Here is a 23570-nt window from a genome sequence, read left to right as displayed (position 1 = left end):
TCACATTTAGACTCTTTTATATATATTTGTTCGTTGTAGAGTACAGCGGCAGTAAGTAAATAAATATGCAAGCACTAGTGGTTGCCACTAGCTACACCACTGCTGCTAGCAACTGAAGCCGCCATTCTTTAAGCACAGAGTGCAACTTCCGTTTTGCAGTACCTACAGTCAAGGGTCAACTGGTCTAAGAAAGCACTGAGCTTCTTGGTATTCCTTTGCATAAGACCCATCCACCTGTTGAAAAAAAACCACAATAAAGCAAGCCACACTGGCTACTCAGTTAATGTGTACATAATTTACTTTATCGAAGCCAAAACAAAAGCCCAACAACAAAAGTAAATAAAAATCTTCAGGCAAAACAATAACATACGAAAATAAAGCAACACTTGCAGCAAGAGCACGATATGAAAACTTCTCACTGCAGAAGCACAGCAGTACACAAATGAGCTGAAACAATTCTTCACCATGAACGGGAAGCCTACAATCATCATCATCTGCCTATCATCATTAGTGAGGGCATACATGCCCCACCTGAGCAGGCTCTGCCTACAGCTACACAATGCATGCCTTGATGGAGCACTCGACATTTCCTTAAAAGACAGTGCGCTCAAAACAGAGTGACAAATTCACCTCAGACAAAAAAGATCTGCTGAGATTCCAAAATTTCATCTTTAAACAACAATGCTTTAAGCCTGCTCTATTCTTAAAGCTCGAAAGAACCACATATTCGCACCAGTTTTTTTTTTTATCTCCCCGAGTGGAGAAATTACATAAAGTGATTGTTTCATAAATGCGTTTAATGCTGAAGTGGTTACAATACGACAAACCTTTGCATAAATAAATCTCGTGGGGCCCACCTATCCAATACATTTTTTCTTGGCAAAACAGTTTGTTCACATCTCGAGACAATCGCCACTAATGCAAACGATGAGTTTCTGTACATTTCAAGAATATCTGCACATACGCAGTGCTACGCACCAGAAATTATCGTGATGCCCAAGGAGCCTAGACCTCCCCGCCAGCCAAGACCATTGCTAGGACAACGCTTTTTCAACACCCATTTGTATATGTGACGGTTACGTGAGAATTATCATCACAGCTTAGTTTTTTACCAATGCAGCTGCAGAACCGGCAGCCCTATTCAAAGCCACAAGTGGCGCACGTCCGGCAGTATTTGTATCACAAGCGAGACGAGACAACTCGTGATAGTTATCACCACGGTAATTATATCATCGGATTACTGCAGACATGGCACATGACAAAACACAAACTGACAACGACGAGAATAACAACGCTCTGGAAGTGCCCAGGCTTCTCCCACATTCACCGATTTCTGGCATCTAGAGCCCAGTCTTCCTTGGGCCACAACAAAGGCGCATCATCACGAGGGTGGCCATTATGGGCATGGCATGCTCCTGCAAAGCGAGTCTAACCACTAAGCCATCAAAGTGGGGAAAAAATAAAAACTTGCATTCATAACCCTTCATAGAATGTTCATTATAATTTTTTGAATTAACAATAAACAACATTCTTCACAGGGTTGACTTTGTAAATGATCAATGCATCAAAAAATTCCACTGCTGAGCTCCTGTTAAAGGATACTCATGATAGAGGCAAAATATAGTCACCAACATCGTGACAATATCTTTAAATTGCTTACACCAAAAGAACACTGCGTGGCTTAGCAAGCTTAGGCAAGCAAGAAGCTTCAACAAACATCAGTGGAAAGAAATCAACGATGAAGTTTGCTTTCAGTTGCAGAAGTGCTGTTCATGGGAAATGAGCCACTGCACCCAGCTGAAGCTGCCACAGAAATGTTGCACATTATTGCTTATAAGTAAGCACATTGCTCCTACCTTGAGCATAAAATACATGCACCCACAAGTGCTCAGGAAGAACATTTCAGCAGACAGATGGAAAACTGGCAGGCACAAAGGCTCACTCATCCTTTTTTTACTTTGCTCAGCCCACAGGGTGTTCAGTTAGGCTGAAATTTTACAGTGTCCAATTACGATTGAGTACCACTACACTTAGCTTCTTTTTCCTATACCGCCAAACCGCCAATTCTCTTCACTGAGTGCAGTGAAGAAGCGAAGATTTCTAAAACAGTACCTGCTGACACTGCTACGTGCCACAGAGGAGCAGGGAGGTGGACCAGTAACTCAGTGACACAAAATGGCATTTACCTGAACCCATATATAAAAAAAAAACGGCACGAAGGCAGCCATCCTCCACCTGACCACCTATCCTTGACTGTAACAAGATAAGCGAAGTTGGGCAGGCAAGCATGAATGCACATTGCAGCTGCAGCTGGCACACAGTTACAAAGCAACCATTTGAAGGATCGGATCACTGGAAGGAGTGGGAAAATGTTTGAAAAGAACAGAGGGCAGGGTCCTAAGAGGAGGGGTCGCGCGGCCTCTCGGGGCACGGTGTGTGGATGTAGCATGACTTCTCCGGCTTTGGCTCCAACGAGGGTGCCTCCTCGCAGATGTGCACCACGATGCCCGGCTGTGTGTCCGAGGGCGGGTGAAGCTCGTGCGGCTCCCCTGCATGAGAATGACGTGAATTTGATAATCAAGTGTTAGCAATCCATCCAATACTTTTCAGTTTCTGACCACAGTAAGATTAGGCTTGGCAGAAGTTGGCTCTTTGTTGTTCTGCCTGATATGTTATAACACCTTTTCCCAACCTTCTATCCCATAATGCCCCAACTCTTTTTTTTTTTTACCTCTCTTTGCGCACACACTGGCATCACTAAACTAATATGTCAATATGTCAAGCAGTTTTCTAAAAAATCAAACAGGAATTGAAATTTTGATAGGTTGTGTTGCTGAATAAGAACACCATGCCCAAACGAGCCAAAAAAATAAGGACAAAAGCGCAGTTTCATAAATGTTTGTCCAGAGCCTCATCTGTACCCCAGCTTTTGTGGCCACTAGTTTCGCATTACAGGCAGAGGCAGGTTCAGATGGTCATTGTCATCACTGATCCAAGCAAAGCAACATTGTTTTTCAGGGCTTGAAAGGGTTCCACAGGAATGACCCACTGCACTGCTAGGTTTTTCTCGCAGCAAGCCACGAAAGATGATGGCATCCCTGCCTCTCTCTCTCATCTCAGCGACTAGACTCCACAGAGCTAAACGCTGCCCAAAACACCAGCATGACGAGCCCACTTGCACTTTTCCTCCTCCCATTCCACCTACGCACCTGCATAGAAACTAAGAAGATGCATCACAGACATGCAGAAGCAAGGATTGGTGCTCCTTGTGGGTATGCGCCATTTTTTCTGAGGGCAACAACGACCGATGGTAAGGCTATGGTCACATGATGACGTCACCGAGACATTTTTCTCCTATATGATAATCACTCCTGCTGCATTCTGCATAAAAGAGGGAGGGACGGCATGTCTGTGCAGTTTTAACCCATGTATGTTGTGCCCTGCATTCAGGTCAGGTTCTCTTAGCAATGAACGGAGGGTTACGAGGCCAGACTCTACAGCACCCATAATTGGTACATCTGGACTCCAGATGCACTGCTTTTTTTGTGGTGCCATTATTCTGTCATTGGGGCAGCTGGTGCCACTAGGAAGAATGTTGTGACTAGACATGCCCGGAAGATTAACTCTAACCAAGCTATGCCTCACTTTCAACGCTGAAAGTTTCCATTGTGTTAGAAATATGAAACTGTTTTGTTTCTTTGTTCAAGCTCAATATCACTACCAGGTTGCAGCCAGATTGATCTCAGATGATTGCAGCCACGCGCGACTCTTTCCAAATTGTTCCAGATCGTAGTAGTAATTGCCTTTGGTGGCTTTGTGTCAATATTTCCTTTCAGGCTTTATACTGAGTGCTGCTGAGAGCAGCAGTCATTCTGCGGTTTAATGACCGCAGAGCACGTTTGCTGCTACATCCGCTGCCGAGTTGCTTAGTTATTCTGCAGGTACAACTCCGCTCAATGAAGGGTTAGTTTTAGTGCTGCATGGGTCTTCTCATTTGTTGTCTATGGCATTGTCACCACCACGTTACACTGTAAAGAGAGAACGAACAACTGCAAGCAGGGGCTATAGCTCAACACAAAACAGGGAGGACACGTTTCTGCTCCATAACTTCCCATTTCTTCAGTACGGCAATCTAATGCAGAATATAAAAGGTTTATTTTATTCATTATAAGGTACACGTGCCTCAATATCTATGATATGAGAAACATGACAGACTATAGATCTATAGGTTGCTATTACCACCTCAGTGATGAGTCATGTGCCAAATGTGAAAACATGGAAAGAAATGGACTTGAGCAAAACTGATAAGTACAACAGACAAGCAGTAGATCAAGAGGACCTCATGAAAAAGGAAACACTGTCAGGAGTAGTGGTGCAATGAGGCAAAGAAATTTACAGTCCCATTAATTAGTGTTCGTAGCTATCAGAAGACTATAGTACCTGGAGAGCGCTGCAAAGCTTCATGAAAGGAGCTGGTTCTGAGTAAGCTGGCACACTCTTGCCGGTGGAAACCAAACCAAACACAAAGTAAAGGCTGGTTCACATGCAAGCGATTGAGCACACTGCGGCAAGCGGCAGCGATGCGCAAAAACATTTCCAATGTAGTGAAGCCATGTTGCTCTGGCCACTTCAGCCCCTGCGCCTGCTCAAAACAGGTTTTTTTTTTTCATTGCGGCAGCAGAAGTCACTAGCATTTTTCCTTATGCTGAAGTTTTCCCACAACACAAGCATGTCATGAAAGCCTTGCGCTGTAGTGCTTCCTTTCAGTTTTGTCCAAATTTATGGATGCTAGCCAAAAACAGTTTGGCAGACAGGGAGGGTAGTACGTTGCAGTGGACTTGGTTTGGTGGCTGACTATGTTGGTGATAACGATGACTTAAAAAAACCAAGGCACGCACCTGGTGCCATGCTGGCCAAAGCTGTGATGATGTCATAGTTAATGCACGGTTCATGCTCCTCGGCAGGCTCCCAGCCAACTGGTGGTGATGCGGGAGGTGAGATAAGGAACTGGCGCTGCGGAGTTGGAGGCTGGAGGTGGCCATCTTTACCCTCGTCTGGAGACGAAGCCTGGGACATAGTGGGGGCGTCATTTGGCTAGATTAAAGGGGATCTTTTTTTTTATGGTCACACAATGTAAACCTCATTCCTTCTTTGGAGACTTTTAATCAAAATGTCAGTAACAGATAAAAAATATGACTCTTTTAGGTTCTCCATCTCCAATACCAGAATACAGTTACTGTAATAGCTTGCATAATAATGGTTATGGGGGGGGGGGGGGGGGGGGGCAGTTGTACTTGCATAAAATGAACTTATTGAACTTGTTGCACTTCCTATACATATATATCTATAACCTGTGGTTTTCCAATAGAACATTCCTTTCTCAAGAGGAAGGAAGGGGCAAAACCCTCTCTTTTAAACCCAGCCTCGAGGCCAGGCAAACACCACTGAAGCTTTTAATACAGACGGCACTGTCATAGCATAAGCATAGCTAGTGGAAGACAATTAAATAAGCAGCAAGGACTGCATGTTGAAACACAGCTGAACAGATGACAAAACATAGGAGAGGCACGCACACATGCACAGACAAGGATGATGCTATAGGTGTGTGTGCCTCTCCTATGTTTTGTCACCTATTCAGCTGCGTGTTTCATCATGCCTGACCAACTAGCTCAATGTTCTACTGTAAGTCTGACTGCACCATTGTCTAGGTAAATAATAACAAAAACATATTGGGGAAAATACAGGTGCTGTCTTACTGAAAGAGATGATGATTTTATGGAAAAAATTATGCAAAAACAGCCAAACAAGCAAAAACAAGAAGACCCGATAGCTAGCGTAGGCCTAATGTGCATTCAGAAAGTCCAGCTCATTTATTGAAGATGAACTGAATGATAAGATTTATTGTGATTTAGTCAAACACAAACCAGCAATGCAGAGCCGGGGAAAATTTCGTCCTATAAAGCATACATAATGAATATAGCATTTTGCTGTTAAACAGTGGTTTTTGTTTAACTGCATCTGGCACTGCACAAATAAGAGCCATTTCTCCTCAAACAAAGTGCATTTTTATTCTCACTTTTTTCCTGTTTTTATAGCCCCACAGAAAAAGGCAGTTCCACGCATGTCGCCCCTGATGCTAGACCAGGCGCTGAAAGAGTGCTCCACACTGTAGCAGCCTGACCTGAGCAAAGTAGCAGTTGAGAACGCTCTCGCCAAACTGTAGCTGGTGACAGTGGATGCGCGCCCGTGCCGCGGAGTCGGGGCTCTCGAAGGTGACCCTCGCACGGCGGAAGCTGCGGAAGTAGCCGAAGCTGGCACCAGGCTCGATCAGCTCAAACATTTCTTCAAACTTGGCCTGCATCGGGAGAACAAGGTTTGTGCGGTCAATTTTCAATGGTGTGAAAAATCAGGCTGAAATATTAGCGAAATGGTTGCACACGTAAAGTAAATGTCAAGTAGCGGCAAGCCAGAGAAAACTACAGCAATAAAGATGGCAGCGAGATGATTTAACGGCTGGCAGGTGTGCCAAGAACAGCCTGTTCCGTGGCACTGCTCTAATGTCCACTTCCTGCTTCGAAAAATAACCACAAGGTACTAAGTGGCGGCACGGACTGATGATTAAGGATGATGCAGATAGTGTGAATGCTGATCAAGAATGAAAAATAGCACTGATTGCCAAAAGCACATAGCCAAGGCCCACTGACACACTGTAGGGTACAGGCAAATGCTGCTGTCTTCTCTGGTGCCTCTGTCTCACTAGGGTGCTATTTTTGTCCCGTCTCTGTCATCGGGAAGTTGATGTCAAGTGGCTGCATATAGTAGTCCGGATTGCTAACGAGCTACGAAAGACAGTGAAGCAGTAGCCTGATCAAGTAAGCCAGAATGCTCATTCAGCAACTACAAATTAACGTTTCAAAGATCCCGGGACAGGATATTGATGAGAGCGAGCACCTCCATTAAATGATGTTGCAAGGCACTAAGACTAGGCAAGTGACAGCCTCAGATGACATTATAATGTAACGGCTAGTGACCCTTCTGCAACTACCAGACCCTGTGGATAATCTGTGGATTTAAAAACTGACGAAGGGGAAGATTAAAGAGACTCTACAGTCCAGTATAAAGTGGGTCCAGATCACTAGATTGCCCTTCAAGAACATCCAATGTGCAAATTTCACAAAGAAGAGTGGTTTCATAAGATGGAATATAACATAAAAGTAAACATGAAGTACCTGCCGGACTCTCCACATGGTTTTTCCCCAAGAGTAATAATTTTTAAATGTGGTAGTTGATTGACAGTGCTTTGTAGACCACGTCCAAAAGCAATAGTGCCCACAGCAAAAGCAAACAATATATTTTGCAGCTTCGAGTAACTTCCCAAGTGTGGTGTACAGAAAGCTTGTCATGGTGTCACTGCATGATCATACGCATGCTGCCACAATGTTGCACTTGACACCATGGCATTTGCCTAAGCAAAATGTAATGCACTTGGGAGTTTTTACAATTCTGAAAAAGGTAGCAATAGCAGAATTATGGCAAAATAACATACAAGCTAAGAATAAAATTATACCCCTAATTAAAAGGAAATAATCAGAAAATAACTGAGCAAAATAGAGACGTGACAGAAGCATATGCTACTTTTAACATTGCCTACAGAGTGCTAAAAAGCAGGCACTGTGTTTCGCTTCTTATTTAAACCTCAGTTGGCACGTTGGGCTAATTGGTCTGAAAGAGCAAAATTATACAGGGCAGCAGAGACGGGGCAGAGAGAGACACCAACAGTCCTCTTACAGTGTCCCACTCTCTCACTGTGTTCCACCTCTTAGCGCCATGTACCATCTTTTTTTAGGTAAACTGTTCAATAGGCTATTTAGAACCAATGAGACCTAACAATTCAATGAAATGAAAAGAAGAGACTTAGCATTTGCTTTTTCTTCATTACTTGCACTGTGCTCAATAAGCAGATAATGAATCAAACTGCAAGTTCTGTGAAAATGCTTCGAGGTCTTCGATTTTGTAAACTTGAAAAAGAAAAGGTAAAACTGCAATAATTTTGCAAATTTTTTAACACGTGAGTTTTTATTTCTTATATTTCTTTTACTGTGTGAAACAGCAAAAAATTGGTGCTTTCCTTTTCTCTTCCACACTTTCATGTACTTTTCCCATCTCACAATATGATAGGCACTGCACGCATCTGTATATGTACAAAGTGAACGTTAGGTTTGTTAAAACCTTAACACAGTCTTTTATCCAGCACCTATCCCTATATTTATGTTTATGCACAGGGTACTGTGGCAACCATTTGAAATAAAAATATCTCAATTGCCACTGCTAACAGACAAGAAAGGCATGCAAACAGAAAAGAGTATTGCAAATTTTGGTTTTTGAGGGCTTGTTAACTCAATTTCAATTTGCTGCTCTTCCCAGAAAGATAATGGTGGGCTTTCGAGCAGAAAGCTGCTTCTAACACTTTGACAGGACTGACAATACTAAAACATTAGAGCAGGCAATGATTCATGCAGACTAATAAAACAGCATAAATAAAGAAAACAAGGCTAGTAAAAAAGTAAAGAGGTATACAAAAACAAGGCAATAACTTCCACAAGCAACTGATTGTAACTTGAAACAAAAATAATTCCCGATGTATAACAAGACAATTTTACATTCAGAATATGAGGCATAGCTGTAATTTTCATGAATAAACTGCTCAGTGTAAGCCGCATGGGCGATGAGCTTATTCTGAGCAGTTTATTCATGAAAATTACAGCTATGCCTCATATTCTGAATGTAAAATTGTCTTGTTATACATCGGGAATTCGAGTGACGACCTAAATAAAAAATGAAGATTATGTCTACTCCCCTTTATCCCCATCCATGGCCATGAGCCTTCCCATTCAATAAAGGACATTCAATCAATCAATCAAACTGCTCAGCTACAAAAAACAGCAATATTTGAAGCAAAAGAAAAAAACGTCTTCAAATCTACATTACATAATGATGGCTAACTAGTACATTTTGCAGATTATAAGCCAAAAGTAAAGAAAGCAGCAGCTGTGTAGATAGCCAGCTGAGGTTTGCGGATAAAAAACCGAGAGCAAACCAAAGTTTTGTTTGGGCCATTTTATGTTCCGAGCTATTTTCTGTGAAATGGACCAAGTTAAAATCAAAGTCTGCTCACTGGCTTGAGCATTTGAAAAGCGCTCCAAAAATGAAAGTGAGTACAATACAGCGGACAACAACAAATTTGGTTGTTGAGCCCATGAGATTCCTGCAGTTTATTACAGTTCTTGTTAATGTACTGAACACTTTTCCTTCAAGGACTGGATATGACCTAAGAAACAAATCTTTCAGGTGATGTAGGCAACAACTAATAATTGCACTACAGTGATGATACACACAATGTTGTACCAAGGTGCAACCATGTCATGTCAATGGAATATGCTAACTTGTTGATTATATATACTGCTATTCACGCCACACACCACTATTTGCACGGTTTAAAGACAGGGTTGAAATTTGGAAGAAATACTGTTTGAAAAAAAAAAAAAATAAAAATTCTGTTGGCAAACAATCTCATGACAGGTGACATGGCTTTCACAGAGCACATTCAGAAGGATACAACACAACAAAACTGGCTGACATAAAATTTGAGATAGTTGTCACAGCTATGGGGTACAGTAAAAGCATGGAAAAAGCACTCGGCGATGGCGACCAGGTAAGGAGCCAAGGCCATCGCTTAGCCAAACCCAGCAGCCAGTCATTTCAAATTTGTTCAGCTGGAACATCATGGCGTGTGCTTCCGTCCTGCATTTTCCTTGATGCACCTGCACTCATGCATGCCCTCTGCGGCGGAATCCGCACTTTCCCTGCTCACTGGACCTTGCTCCCTTAACCACACTGGGCAGAGGCCTCCACTCCGAGAAAAGAATGAAATGCAGCCTGCTTTGAAAGCACACACGCACAAAAGTGCATCATCTTCTGACGTTTTCAAACAAGTGCTGATCCAAGAGAAGTGGACGTTGCTGAAGCGCCTGTAACGTCGCTCGCACCTGTTAAGCTGCAAAAATATGCTAAGCCAGCAGTGTAGCTGAGCTGAGCTGAGTTAAGCCAAGTGTGGTGATGTGAGGCACCGTGTTGCAACATTTGAAGATGGATGCTCAGCAGTAACCAACAGGCCAGATGTTCCACAAGCCACATGGCTTCTTCTGCTGCTCATTGGTGACCAACTCAACGGATGGAATGATGAGTAAGTGCTTAAGTAACTTATAGGTATACCCTAACACTGCTGCTCTCGTATAGAGTTGGATTTTGCATTTCACAACATGCACAAGTGCATTTAGAAAACTAGTCAACGTAAAAGGCTCACTAGAAAAAAAACAGTGAAAAGTTTCACTTATGTTGGTTGCAAATGACTTCTCCGTGCTCGAAAAGAATCGCCTTGCAACATACACGTAGCTACCGAACTATTCAAGTTAAATCTTATTCAATTAAATGGGTGATCTTCTTTCTCCTTTATTAGAATCAATGAAACAAGAAACAATCTAGATGACTCACTGGACTTATGCACAACTGTGCTCCAAGAACTTTGCAACCAAACCAAATCATAGGACAATAGCCGCTCTAACGCAGAAAGACGTCAGCGAAGGGTCGGTCAAGTAATATTCGGTCCCGCTTAAATTTCCTGATCACGTTCACTTGTCGCGAAAAAAAGAGGGGGGGATAAAAATTATTCGTAGCCCGGTTTGTGCGCTTCGTGATCGGAGTATTCACGTTAGCAGCTATAGCAGCTATTCGTTCAGAAAACTGAAACACGCGGCGGTGTCAAGCACTCGGTTTGTTCAGGATTTGACGAGCAGCAGTGGCGCGCTGTCTGCTGGTAGTGTCAGATTTGTAAAGAAGCCTATTTTCAGAAGCCTACAACGCAAGCCGTGCCGGACTACAAACCCACAAGCAAATGAGATTCAGCTCGAGTTGGCGTTTTAAAAGCAAGCCAAGAGCGATATAAATAGCAGCTGCTTTATTTTATAGTATGTTGCGCGATATGAACCAAGCGCGTGAAATATGCCGACAATGAATGGGATTCGACGGATGCCATGCGTAAGTCACTAAGAAAACGCATTCAAGAGCTCTGTTCAAACATACAACAAAAGGAATGCACACCCAACTCAACGAAACATCTACAGCAAATATCGGCTAGACATCATGACCGTGGCAAAAGTTCAATGGTACAGCCTTCGCACCCCGGACAGGTTACATCGATTGGTTGAGACTTCTTTCGCAAGACTTTATAGATCGCTCCAGGGGGAAAAAAACTCGTACCTTTTGATCCGGGTCCGTGAAGACACTAATATCTACGTTGGTAATAATAAGCGACGTCGGTAGGTCGGACGTATCCGCCAAATCGTTCAACAGCATTTCGCACCCTTCCAAGGCGCTGATCCGGTGGCACTCTTCCATGTCGCTAAACGCACTGTCACGAGTTTTCATTCTAAAGAGACCTACTGCTATTTGAAATGATAACAGTGAAGCAGTTTCTCGGTATATGCGTGCGGACGTCACGGAGACGGCATCACGCACAACCAAACGCGAAACGTACGGCCATCATGCTTCGCGCACGGACGCCGGAGCAAACTAGAAAAATAAACCGATGCTCCTCCTGAAAGGAGAAAGAGGGTAACATTTGGGTGCAGTAGGCTGCGCCATCTGGGCAGTGGAGATGATTCGCTTTACCCAGGTAGATTAAACCACGGTTGGATTAAACTACCCTCATTTTAAATGCTCTGTAAACTCATTAAGCGTTTTTTATTCGCAGTCGTATTTTCCTGCATATAGTTAATGCACGTCTCCTGCCTCCAGGCATGGATCCTGAGATGTGGTCTGACTGCTCCAGGTCTCGTACGTGAGGGTAACGATTGACCTTGTAACCTCCACGTAAAACAAAGTTGCAGAAATGTTTTGGAAAAAGGAAAAACACGACGTTTCGGGGCCCGTACGGGTCCCTTGGTCACATAGAGCGCTGCCGTATTTAAGCAGCAGCCAAGCAGCGGCCGTTCCATGCAGCGCTGTGTGTGATCAAGGGACCCGTACGGGCCCCGAAACGTCGCGTTTTCCTTTTTTCCAAAACATTTCGGCGGGTGTGTTTGTTTCTGCATTGCTCGCTCCTCGCCAGAAGGTATTCCGTCAAACCCTGGTCTGCAAAACAAAGTTGTGGTCGAACATATGGGTGACATGGTAAAGTAGTTACAGAGTAATTCTAGTACACTGGAAAAAGTGCTGCTTCGTTGATTGCTCATTTCGTTGCGCATGTACGCACTACGTACATCTGTAATGGTAGAAGAGGTTATATCGGCAAGCACTTACTGTTGCATGTTCAAGGGTAAATCTGACTGTGAGTTGTATTACGATTAACACATCTGGGGGAAATCTGCCGAAAACGGTGTCCTACAGAAAAGACCTTTATTTTTTGCGGTACAGTTTTCAGGCGACGCGTACGTGACATGACAACATGTTATACTTATGCCCCACCGCTGCATCGCGCCGCACCAAAGCGAAGTTCCGGTTTCGTTTTTGGATGAAATTAAGCGCGCGCTTTTTGCTCATTCTTTGTGCCACGTACGATATAAACCTTTAAATCAAGCCGTAATTTCATTGATACGAATAACAGAAACTTGTACACATCCTTAGTACGCCTGTTCATGCTGCCTCAACAGGTGACGGCATAATATAAATGCGGTTCGTTGCACCAGATGCTGACTGGAGGCCGCAACCGGGACGAAGTGGCAACAAAAACTTCGCCACCACCTTCTATCCTTCCCTCCTTTTGAATAACCGGCACAATTGTGGAGCCGATTTTCGAGTACAACTTAACATGAACATGCGAAGCCAGGTATAGGTAGGGCTTGTGGAGATCGCCGCCAGCATAGCATGCGCTGATTGGTCCCTACCACGGCGTAGTTTACACCATGGTCCCTGCGTGTCGAATCGGTCGCGTCCACCGGCATGGATGGATGGATGGAAAATAGGAGCGTCCCCTTTGGAGCGGGGTGATAGCAGTAGCCATCATGCTCATTTTTCTCCCAAATCTTAATTACTGCTTTATATTGGTTAACTATACCATCATTCTATTTATTGAATTTTTTTATACATTGCTAACCTTATGTCACTTTTCTGCGTTTACGCCACCAATCTTCCAGTCGTTTTTTGCTAGCTTCCACCGCCGGTTTATTCACCCGGCCACTGGTATCTCTAAACCCCAGAGCTTCAGGAAGAGTGACCGGAGTGACTGCGCCTGCATCGACTTCCGGATGGATACCATTACATTCGAGTATAATATGGTCAATTGTTTCACTGGAGTTACCACATACAGCACATGCTTCATCTCCATAGTTAAATTTCTTTTTGTAGCTGCGTGTTCTAAGACACCCTGATCTAGCTTCGAAAAGTAGGGCACTGCCTCTTGAGTTATCAAAGAAACCTTCCTTCCTGATCTGACTTTCCACTTTCGGTATAACTCCACACTCTGTTTCTTTTCCATCGAATTTATCCAATTTTTACCTTCTGTGTTTTTCACCTGTTGCTTAACGCTCTTTATTTCTTCGTCCTTGTGACCAGCATACTTACTGGTTAGTTTCCTAGTTCTTTTCCTCCATTGTGAGTCACTGCTGTTTAGGTATAGGTATTTAAATACTTTAGCTGTGTCCTGCAGAGTTGCATGTATGTATGTATGTATGTATGTATGTATGTATGTATGTATGTATGTATGTATGTATGTATGTATGTATGTATGTATGTATGTATGTATGTATGTATGTATGTATGTATGTATGTATGTATGTATGTATGTATGTATGTATGTATGTATGTATGTATGTATGTATGTATGTATGTATGTATGTATGTATGTATGTATGTATGTATGTATGTATGTATGTATGTATTATGTATGGATCGATGGATGGATGGATGGATGGATGGATGGATGGATGGATGGATGGATGGATGGATGGATGGATGGATGGATGGAATATAGGAGCGTCCCCTTTGAAACGGGGTGGTAGCAGTAGCTATCATGCTCATTTTTCTCCCTATATTTTAATTATTGATTTAGGTTGCTTGACTACACCATCATTCTATTTATTAAATTTTTGTTTCTACATTACTAACATTATGTCACTTCTCTGCTTTTAAGCCACCAATCTTCCAGTCGTTTTTTGCTAGTTCCCACCACCGGTTTATTCACCCGGCCACTGGTATCTCTAAATCCCAGAGCTTCAGAAACAGGGATTGCGCCTGCATCAACTTCCGAATGGATACCATTACATTCGAGTATAATATGGTCAATTGTTTCACTGGAGTTACCACATACAGGTATGGTGGGAACGTGGCGCCATCTGTCGTCATCAGGGTGATTTGCGCATGCGCAATGACGCTCGCGCGGTAGCGGGAAGCGATAGCGGTCAGTGGTAGCGCTAAACTAAAGGTGTCTAAGGGGTTGCCCTGGGCCTCCAGGTCCGAGCTGGACAGGGCCGCCTCTCAGCCCTGCCTAGTTGGATGTTTTATAACTTTTACATTTGTATTTTCCTGGCAGGCCCACATCATGTGGTATAGACCAGCACCGTGTTTACAAACAAAGGGGGCGCTCGCGGCGTCGCAGCCGACTGGGGGTGAAAAATAGGGTTAGCGCCCATAGGAATACATGGAACCGAAATATTTCTAAGCAGTTTTCTCATTTCACAGGGTACCTGTGATGTCGTTATTCAGTACAAAGCAACTATGAACATCCTAGAACAGATGACGAAAGTATGAAATCTCATTAACGAGGCGAAGTATTTTTAAAATACCGCGAAACGTATGGTGGTGCAAGTTGGGAGGGCGACCCGTAGAAATACATGTACACAACTTACCGGAACATTTTTCTCATTTCACAGAGCATCAGAAGTGGCAGCCGGTCGTTAAACGTTGACCAGCGCTTTGAAGAAGTGTGTGATAAAGTATGGTGCGTCATTACGGAGGCAGTCTAGTTTTAAAACTCCCCGAATGACCTGTGTTATGAATCCAGACACCGCTAAAAAGCCAAGCTGTGTGTAGCGAATCGCGCAGTTTTGCTTGCAGTCTGATATGCTGCCGCATAGGGTAAATAAGCTTGATAATACTGTCGCTCCAGTGATACGTGCTAGACAGAATTACATTTAAAAAGTAGTTGTCAGACGCCATACGACAATATGAACCGAGCGGGATTCGCGCATTGCAGCAGACGACAGCGTAGCTGGCGATACTCAACGCTACCGCCTCCAGCTCCGGAGCGTTTGCTAGCGAAAGCGCCGGTGGCGCATTGCCGTCTGCTACTGTGCGCGGTCAGTTTATCGTGCTGTGAACTGTCCCGCAAGTCGTCAGACTTGCAGTACTTGCAAGGGAATGTAGTGTGCCATGCAACATGATGTCAGGGCATGATACAAGACGTTCACCAAAAAATGAGAAGGGTTCAACGCTGCTGAACCGAGTAAATTGTTGCGGTAAGTTGTGTTTGCATGTGTTTCTATGGGTCGCCCTCCCAACTCGCACCCGCATACGTTTTGCGGTGTTTTAAAAATACTTCGCCTCGTTAATGAGATTTCATACTTTCGTGATCTGTTCTAGGATGTTCATGGTTGCTCTGTACCGAATAACGACATCACAGATGACCCGTGAAATTAAAAAAACTGCTTTGGAATATTTCGCTTCCTTGTATTCCTAAGGGCACTAAGCCTATTTTTCACCCCCAGTCGGACCACGCTGGCGATAGAAGCGCCACCGCATCGTGCTTACGTCACAGATCTGTGTTTGTCTATAGGTCAGCATACTGCCCGCAGAATTTGCACCTACCCGTGAATGTCGGGTCCATGTGTTTTAGTATGGAGGTATTTTGAAAACACCGGGTTTGGAACCGTCTAAGGTGGCACTCTTCAGACCTGTCGAGACCTGCAAATGCGTAAATGATTTGTAATCTCCGCATAAGTTATGAGCGGGATTGGTATGGTTGCCTCTCGGGCATCCGCGTGAGCGGCTTTGTTCCCCTCTACCCCCTGGTGACCGGGCACCCACGTTCACCACCGAACGTGCCTGTGAAAACTGATTTCAAGACGCAGCCGCATAGCTCGCAAGAAACTGAACGCGGAGTGTATCCCCAAGTTAGAATTCTTGTTTCTCGCCCTCTCTAGCCAAAAAGAACCTGCCATCGAGAGTACAGTAGACAGCTAAAAAGAAAACAGAAAGAAAAGGCAAATTTTGGGTCGTGCCACAGTGGACTGGCTGGTAAACGAAGATAGAAGCTTGGATTGACTAAAACGTGGCATGTAACCCTCTAACGCGGTTTTCACACCACTGAGAGCCTTGCTAACGGAAGTGCTCGACAAACTGGAAATAGAATATGGAGCCTAGACGAAGAATCATGCCGGACTAGCAACCAAGGAAAGCATTTCACGAGAGGAGACAAGGGCGCTGGACACCTGCAAAGCTGAAAAAAAAAAAAAAAGGTAAGAAACAACTCGACGCAATCGCATCAGAGCAGTGTAGTGTTAAAAAGGATGGCCAAACTTGCGCACCAGGCCTCATTGATCCAATAATTTAGGCTATAAATTTGAATAATATGTTCTGAAGTCTTTTTAATCGTCTTTTTCAGTTCGAACTTCTTGCAAGACCACAGTCATTAGGAAAACTACCATTTCCAAACCCTGTCGCTAAATTCTGCTTTCAAAGTGGTTTCCGTAGTAAAATTTTTTAGGGAACAAGATAATGTACTTTTTGCATTCCTATTTATTCTCAGAGATAAAAAAAAAATCAAATGTATGACATATACTGATAACAAAAGAAATGAAGTCCGTTATTATAAGTGTTCAGATTTCTACAAAAGTGCCAAAGAACCCGCAATTGGCTTCATACTCATACTGCTACCTTGGAGTTATCTAAGCCGAAATAATTAGTACATCGTGATTAATTTTGAAATTGTAGTTTTCCTTAGCTCGCATACTTAATTACTCATTATGACCACTACGTTTATATATACTCTAAGCAGAAATGGTTAGTACATCGTCATTAATTTTGAAATTATAGTTTTCCTAAGCCGGCACACATAATTACTCTTTATGACCACTACGTTGTATACTGTTTTTGCTAAGGTGATCAAACAGAATATATTCTATAACGGGAAGATATGCCATCGTTGAAATATTTAGCTAAATTGTTGAAAAATTGACCTTTAGCCCCGAATCCGCCCTTAGGGTTTCTTTTTTTTTTTCTGAGCCCGTTTGAACCGGTTCGGCCATCCATGGTCGAACCCGAGCCGAACCCCGAAAAAATTCCGGTTCGACACCTTGCATGTATGTATGTATGTATGTATGTATGTATGTATGTATGTATGTATGTATGTATGTATGTATGTATGTATGTATGTATGTATGTATGTATGTATGTATGTATGTATGTATGTATGTATGTATGTATGTATGTATGTATGTATGTATGTATGTATGTATGTATGTATGTATGTATGTATGTATGTATGTATGTATGTATGTATGTATGTATGTACATACGTACATACATACATGCATGCATGCATACATGTATACGTACGTACGTACGTACGTGTGTGTGTGTGTGTGTGTGTGTGTGTGCGTGTGTGTGTGTGTGTGTGTGTGTGCGCGCGCGCGCTCCTGCATGAAGCCAAAGGAAAGTCGATCAACGATTCAGGATCAGTATGGGCAGATCATTCGTATTTTCACCTATTTTGTTTTTCCTTACAAATGGTGAGCATTTCCTTCTTTGCCTTTCTAGGCTGGTAATTGTGGTAATAGTAATATATAGCAATGTGTAGTACTTGCTAGTGGTAATACTTTCTAGTTATCGCGATTCCATAATAACGATTGCATCGAGGGTGCTTCATTTCAGACAACTTGCTTCGGCATGGCATTGTCAGAGGTAGTGTGCCTCAGAATACAGCTTTGGTTATTAGCAAGCAGATTAAATAATATTAAATGTTTAACTTTTCAGCTGTTATAGTTAGGTTCCTCAGTTATAATAACTACGTCTCACAGTGACGCTACCCGTTCGTCGCTCCCACCCGGGCGTATCGGAAAGAGACCATGGGAGAGAAGCACCGCTGTTCAAGGCGCGTCCGTAGGCGTGGCTGGCGCAGTTGCAGGTTGCTGTTTCGCTTTCGTACAAGTGAGGCCTCGAAATTCATCGCGCTGCAGCGGCTAGAAAACAGCATTTTCTAAATTCTAACCAATGATGTGGATAATAATTTTGGTGGGCCACGAGCCTGTCAATTACAAGGAGCCTGCAATCGTATTACTTTACCAGCCTGTTGTTAGCACGACTTAGCTTTATTGTGATATACGTTAACTCTGGCAATGTTATGCCGATGAAAGCGTTCTAGTTCTAACTCAAAAATTCTATCTTTAAGAGTTGCGGAGTCTTAGCTGAAGCACACTGTATACCACGGATGCACTCCATCTTGTTTTGTTTGCGTTGACTGCTGTGGGGACAATCAAACTGCCTCTAGCGATTATTATATATGTTCGTCCTACAGCTGACGGAGTGACCTCAAACTGAACTTTGCGCGGATTCTTTATATTTTGTCCTTCGACAGAATGATAACATACTTTACCAAGCTCAGTTTGTAGATTTTTTAGAATGATGAAGAGGCTAAAATCCTTTGACTTAATAGTCGCATCAGTCCGTACACTACAATGCGGCAAACATCACATCGTGACAGTGCATCATTGCGAACATACTAGCGTATTTTATGGATATTAAACGAGGAATACAAAATAATCATTCACGAAAATCAGTTGACGCCATTGGAGGGTATGTTTTGAGTGGCAGTTTTCATTTCGTTGTCGCGTTGTACCTTGCTATATGCATAGTTGAATACTGTGTGCGCTTCCCTTAACAATATGTATCCATTGCAAACCAGTGAGCGTGAATGCATGTCTAGTTAGCGTGCGATGCTAACCTGTAGCTATCGACGACAGCAGCAATGACACGCATGCAGTGTTCAAACTTTTACCAAGCATTTCACTCGAAAAGAGCAAAAAGCCCACGGTGGGGAAAACCTTACACTTGTAGAAAACTTGTGGGAACCCGGTCACATTGGCGATCGAACCTCTCGAATGCAAGGATGACAGAGCAGACGCACTGAACACGAAGCCACTGGCCTGGCACTGAGGTGGCCACCTTAACCCCCGGGTTTCTTCAAATGGGTGCAAGCTACAGCCTGATCTGTTCCTCCTTTTCTTGTTCGCGGGTCTTCGGATACGAGCATGTGCTATCAAATCCAGCTGCACTCGCATACAAGCATCGTGATTTATCTGTGCACCTTTTACCGTCTATCTATACTTTTCAAGTTATCTTGGCAAACACTCGCTTCAGCTGGGTGACAAGAGGAAACTTGCAAAAAAAAGAAAATGAGAAATAAAAAATTGGCCGAGGCTTGCCTTGGCTAGGCCTAGTTACGGAAGTGAAAGCTAAATCTCGATCCTGCTGTGATGCTAAGCCAAGTTAGACCCATATAGACCCATATAGACCCATATAGCTGACCATAGTTTACAGGGTGGAAGCTAGATTAAGCACGGTCAGACACGGTTTTCCGTGGTTTAACTCGTCCATGGCGGTCTGCGAACGTCCAGGAAACGCAGCCGAAGCACTGGCTCTAATGGGAGAATCCTCCATGACTGTCTGCAAACCTCAAGGACACAGCAGCCTGGTCTCGAGGGCATTGTGAAAGGGAAGTCCCAAGAGGCGAGCCAGATGTGCAGCGGTGGCAGTGGAGGGAAAGGGTAGGCAAGGGGGACTGAGAGACTCTTTGGCGTTGTGTCAGGCAGTGCTGTATATTTGTGGACATATGTAGAAGTACGAATAAAGTTTGCTAGGTGTACGAAGTAAAGGAAGAAGCGAGCGCCGCTGGCTCCGCGCGCCGCATCTGAGGTCAAATTTAACGCGCCGATGACCTTGGCTCGTATAATAAAGCTTTCGCTTTAAAGGGGGGGGGGGGGGGGGATACTTTGCAAATGAGCTTCAAAATTTCGCTGTACAGCAGTGGTAATTAAAGCTATAGGTTTAGTATTTGTAAAGAATTTTAAATATAGACGCAGCTTGCATTAGAGTTAAAAGTTAGGCTTACGTTTTAGTAGTATCTTTTTTATTTATTTTTTTTTATGTTTTGCTACGCATGTACATTTTCCTAAAGATTTGATATCCACAGATTATTGAAATCACGTACAAACGTAGGGACAAACCCTTCACAGAACTGGAACTAAAATATGCGCGTACAGCAAAAATTAGATTTATGCCTTTTACTTTTGTCGGTGTATGAAAATTGCCACTTATGACTGGTCTTTTTAAATTAGAAAAACAAATATACTTAGGCTATTTATTCTAGGTTCAGTTATGTAAATGCCACTAAATAATACATCTGAGAAGTTTTGTTTGTTTGTGCCTTATAATTGCCGAGAAAAGGTACACAAACCTAAAAAAAAAAATGTGGTTTTCAGAAAAAAGCCGATAAAGTATTTAAAAGTATTTGAAAACAATTTTATTCTTCAAAAGTTCCCCGGGGCTGTAGCCTTTCGAAGTGGCTGCATTGATATATTATTTCTCTTTGTTTCTTCACTCCCTTTCCTTCTTGCCTTCAGGTCTCAGCTTGAAATCACGTTTTTGGACTCGCCGTCAATCTATATATGTTAGGGTTAAGACATACAGAGGTCCAAGGGTGACTCCCAAACGTTTCAGCATTCTTACTCCTGCTACATTTCCATCATGAAAGTATACAATTGCATCATCGACAGATGTATCAACTGTCTCAAAACTGATAAAAGTGGGTTTAGGAGACCTCACCTAAATTAATTGGATTAGTGCCTCATTGACATTTTGGGTCCTCCCTTGAAGGCATCTTGACGTTTGCTTCGCAAACAGAAGATAAGATAGCCTACTGGTTTAAAAATGTACTATTCAGAAGACTTAATTCCAAATCGCAACCAGAGTTTCTGATCAAACCCTTCAGAGCATTGACTTTCTACATATATAAGAAACGAAGAGACAACGTCGAGATACATCCACTTTTCCTGCCAAAGTGTCAAAGAAATAGGACAAAAAAAATTTGAATACGCGAATACCTAAGTTTTATATAATTTCTGAGCAATGAAGAAATTCTCTATGAAGTGATATTTGAGGTCTCACCCCAACTTAAATTCCGGTATACCATCTGGGCGTCCGGCTCGTAGCTCGGAAATCAGCAGCGAAAAATTCCATTCGACAGCGACTGCTTCAAAAATATTGCAAGCTGATTTATGAATTCGAAGCACATTTGTTGGCCTCAGACCTCATCAAACACATTTAATATTAACATTAGCGCCGAAGCATTGTGCAACTGCGGGCTGGCACGCAAGGCGCTCATACTTATACGTTAATTTTAATACTGCATTTCCCTTCAGCTCATGTATTGGGACAGCGTTCAGTGCAGCTGCTAATCTCTCCGTGGCGTACTACTTGGATAAATTAGTGAACACAATTTCAATATACAGCTCCTCGTGAAAATTAGCAATGCATACAATATCAAACAAGCCGAACGAGTTATTTGTAGTCAGAGCAAATTTTGGGTATGAGAATAAATGTTAGAAGGAAAGTGACGCGTAGTAATAGATTACTCATTGCCTGTAATTTGTAATCATTTTCATTTCAGATAAATAAATTGTTATTGTAATGGGCTACTTATTTTCTGTAACATATAGAATACTGGCATGGATGTGTGCTGCGCATGCGCAGGAGAAACTAGGATGGTCCGGATAATGTAGGCCTTCCTTGTAGTGATAGTATTACTAATAACAGCAGTGCTATTTGGAAACCGCATGCAGTCATATGCAGTCCATCCAGGAGTGGCATGTCTGACAGCTGTTGAAACCAGTACGCAAGGATGTCCATACTCCGCAAATGTATTCCGCTCACACTGATACAGCTCGCGTCGCACTCTCTCCCTTTCTTGCGGCCGAGTGAAAAGCCGGTCGGAACTTGGAAGCCCTTGAAGACGAGGCTCGCCTCGCTGACCAAGCGCTTTCGCGATGGCACCGGTACGTTGCGCTCCACTGGAGGTTGGCGTTGCGTGCATGGAAACGTCTTCGGCGCCGTCTTCTGCGGCGTACGCGTCAGCGCTGGCTACGCAAGAAATCGTCTCGGGGACATTAGGACGAGGTTCACACGCCAGCAAAGACAAGACGAATCATGAGCAACAGCATTGTGGGACTCGACCTTACGTCGGTGATAACCCTTGCGAGTGTGGCTCCACACATCGAAATACTACAAGGGACAGGAGATATCCCAGTGCAGGGTAGCCAACCAGCACATCTCTTCTGGTTAACATCACTTTACTCGTGCACTCACTCACTCACTCACTCACTCACTCACTCACTCACTCACTCACTCACTCACTCACTCACTCACTCACTCACTCACTCACTCACTCACTCACTCACTCACTCACTCACTCACTCACTCACTCACTCACTCACTCACTCACTCACTCACTCACTCACTCACTCACTTCCTTCCTTCCTTCCTTCCTTCCTTCCTTCCTTCCTTCCTTCCTTCCTTCCTTCCTTCCTTCCTTCCTTCCTTCCTTCCTTCCTTCCTTCCTTCCTTCCTTCCTTCCTTCCTTCCTTTTCCTTTCCTTTCGTCCTTTATCTTTCTTTAATTATCACATGTCGTAATCAACAGTTTTAAATTACACATACAAAGACACAAAAGCAAATGTTTCAGACCATTCTTTAGATTCAGTGGGTATCGAACAGCGTAAAATATCCAAGATGTTGAATGCGAGCTCTTCTTTATCGCACTGATTCGCAGATAGGCAAAGAGCGATTAGTAAAATGCAAATAGGTCGCAACTAGTTGTATTGCGATTTTTTTTTCCCTTGCATGCTGATGCAAGCACTGCTCTCGTTGTGAGCAAACATTTTCCCCGGCCATCCTCACTTTTTGAGATGTAGAAAACTCGCAGATCACCTAAATCCTTTTGTCATCCGTGTCTCGCTTTAAGTGTCTGGCGTAGGAAAAACATTTGCGAAGTTGGCTCCAGTGATGAAGTTAAGATAACACCGGAAGCGACTTAAAGCCAACACGCATGTATAAATGGGAGTTGATGCACTCCCGCGCTATTTTACTCGAAAATTCGAGGCATATTGGCACGCCGAACGAATAAATGCGGTAGAATCGTGTCAAAGATAACGTCGAATAGAGGGTTATTCGAGTGTCGTGTCGGATATTTCGAACGTTCGCCCACGCCTAAAATGTTCCGGCGGGCTGTCCAAGAGAGGAGTGCAAAATCGAAGAGCTAGTGAAATAGACGGAGCACGTGGGTAACTGACCGATAGTGTTAGGCAGTGACGAGCCACCGACCTTGATGCATTTTCTACAAGGTCACTAGCCACGAACGTGGGTGGTATTATGGTCAAACCAAGTTCACGGGGGGGCTTGGTTTATTCTAAAATGGTCGCTTTCAGTCGACTGAAAGCTGATGTCAGATATGTCAACAGCTGTAGGAGT

The 23570-nt window shown here is 43.4% G+C and overlaps 1 protein-coding gene across 1 annotated transcript; it reads right to left on the bottom strand.

The window, feature by feature from the left end:
• Positions 1–11623, bottom strand: sra (RRM_RCAN_like domain containing protein Sra). Its single transcript, XM_084591701.1, has 4 exons — positions 11317–11623; positions 6182–6355; positions 4899–5067; positions 1–2549 (listed from the first exon to the last, which is right to left on the bottom strand). Exons 1-4 carry the CDS (start codon positions 11482–11484, stop codon positions 2398–2400), a joined length of 663 nt encoding a protein of 220 aa, XP_084447827.1. The 5' UTR covers positions 11485–11623; the 3' UTR covers positions 1–2397.
• Positions 11624–23570: the final 11947 nt, after the last annotated feature.

This window comes from Amblyomma maculatum, chromosome 1 (genome assembly GCF_055883805.1).
Source record: "Amblyomma maculatum isolate TAMU_Amacu chromosome 1, ASM5588380v1, whole genome shotgun sequence".
NCBI lineage: Eukaryota > Metazoa > Arthropoda > Arachnida > Ixodida > Ixodidae > Amblyomma > Amblyomma maculatum.
This window is presented reverse-complemented; position numbering and strand designations above follow the sequence as displayed.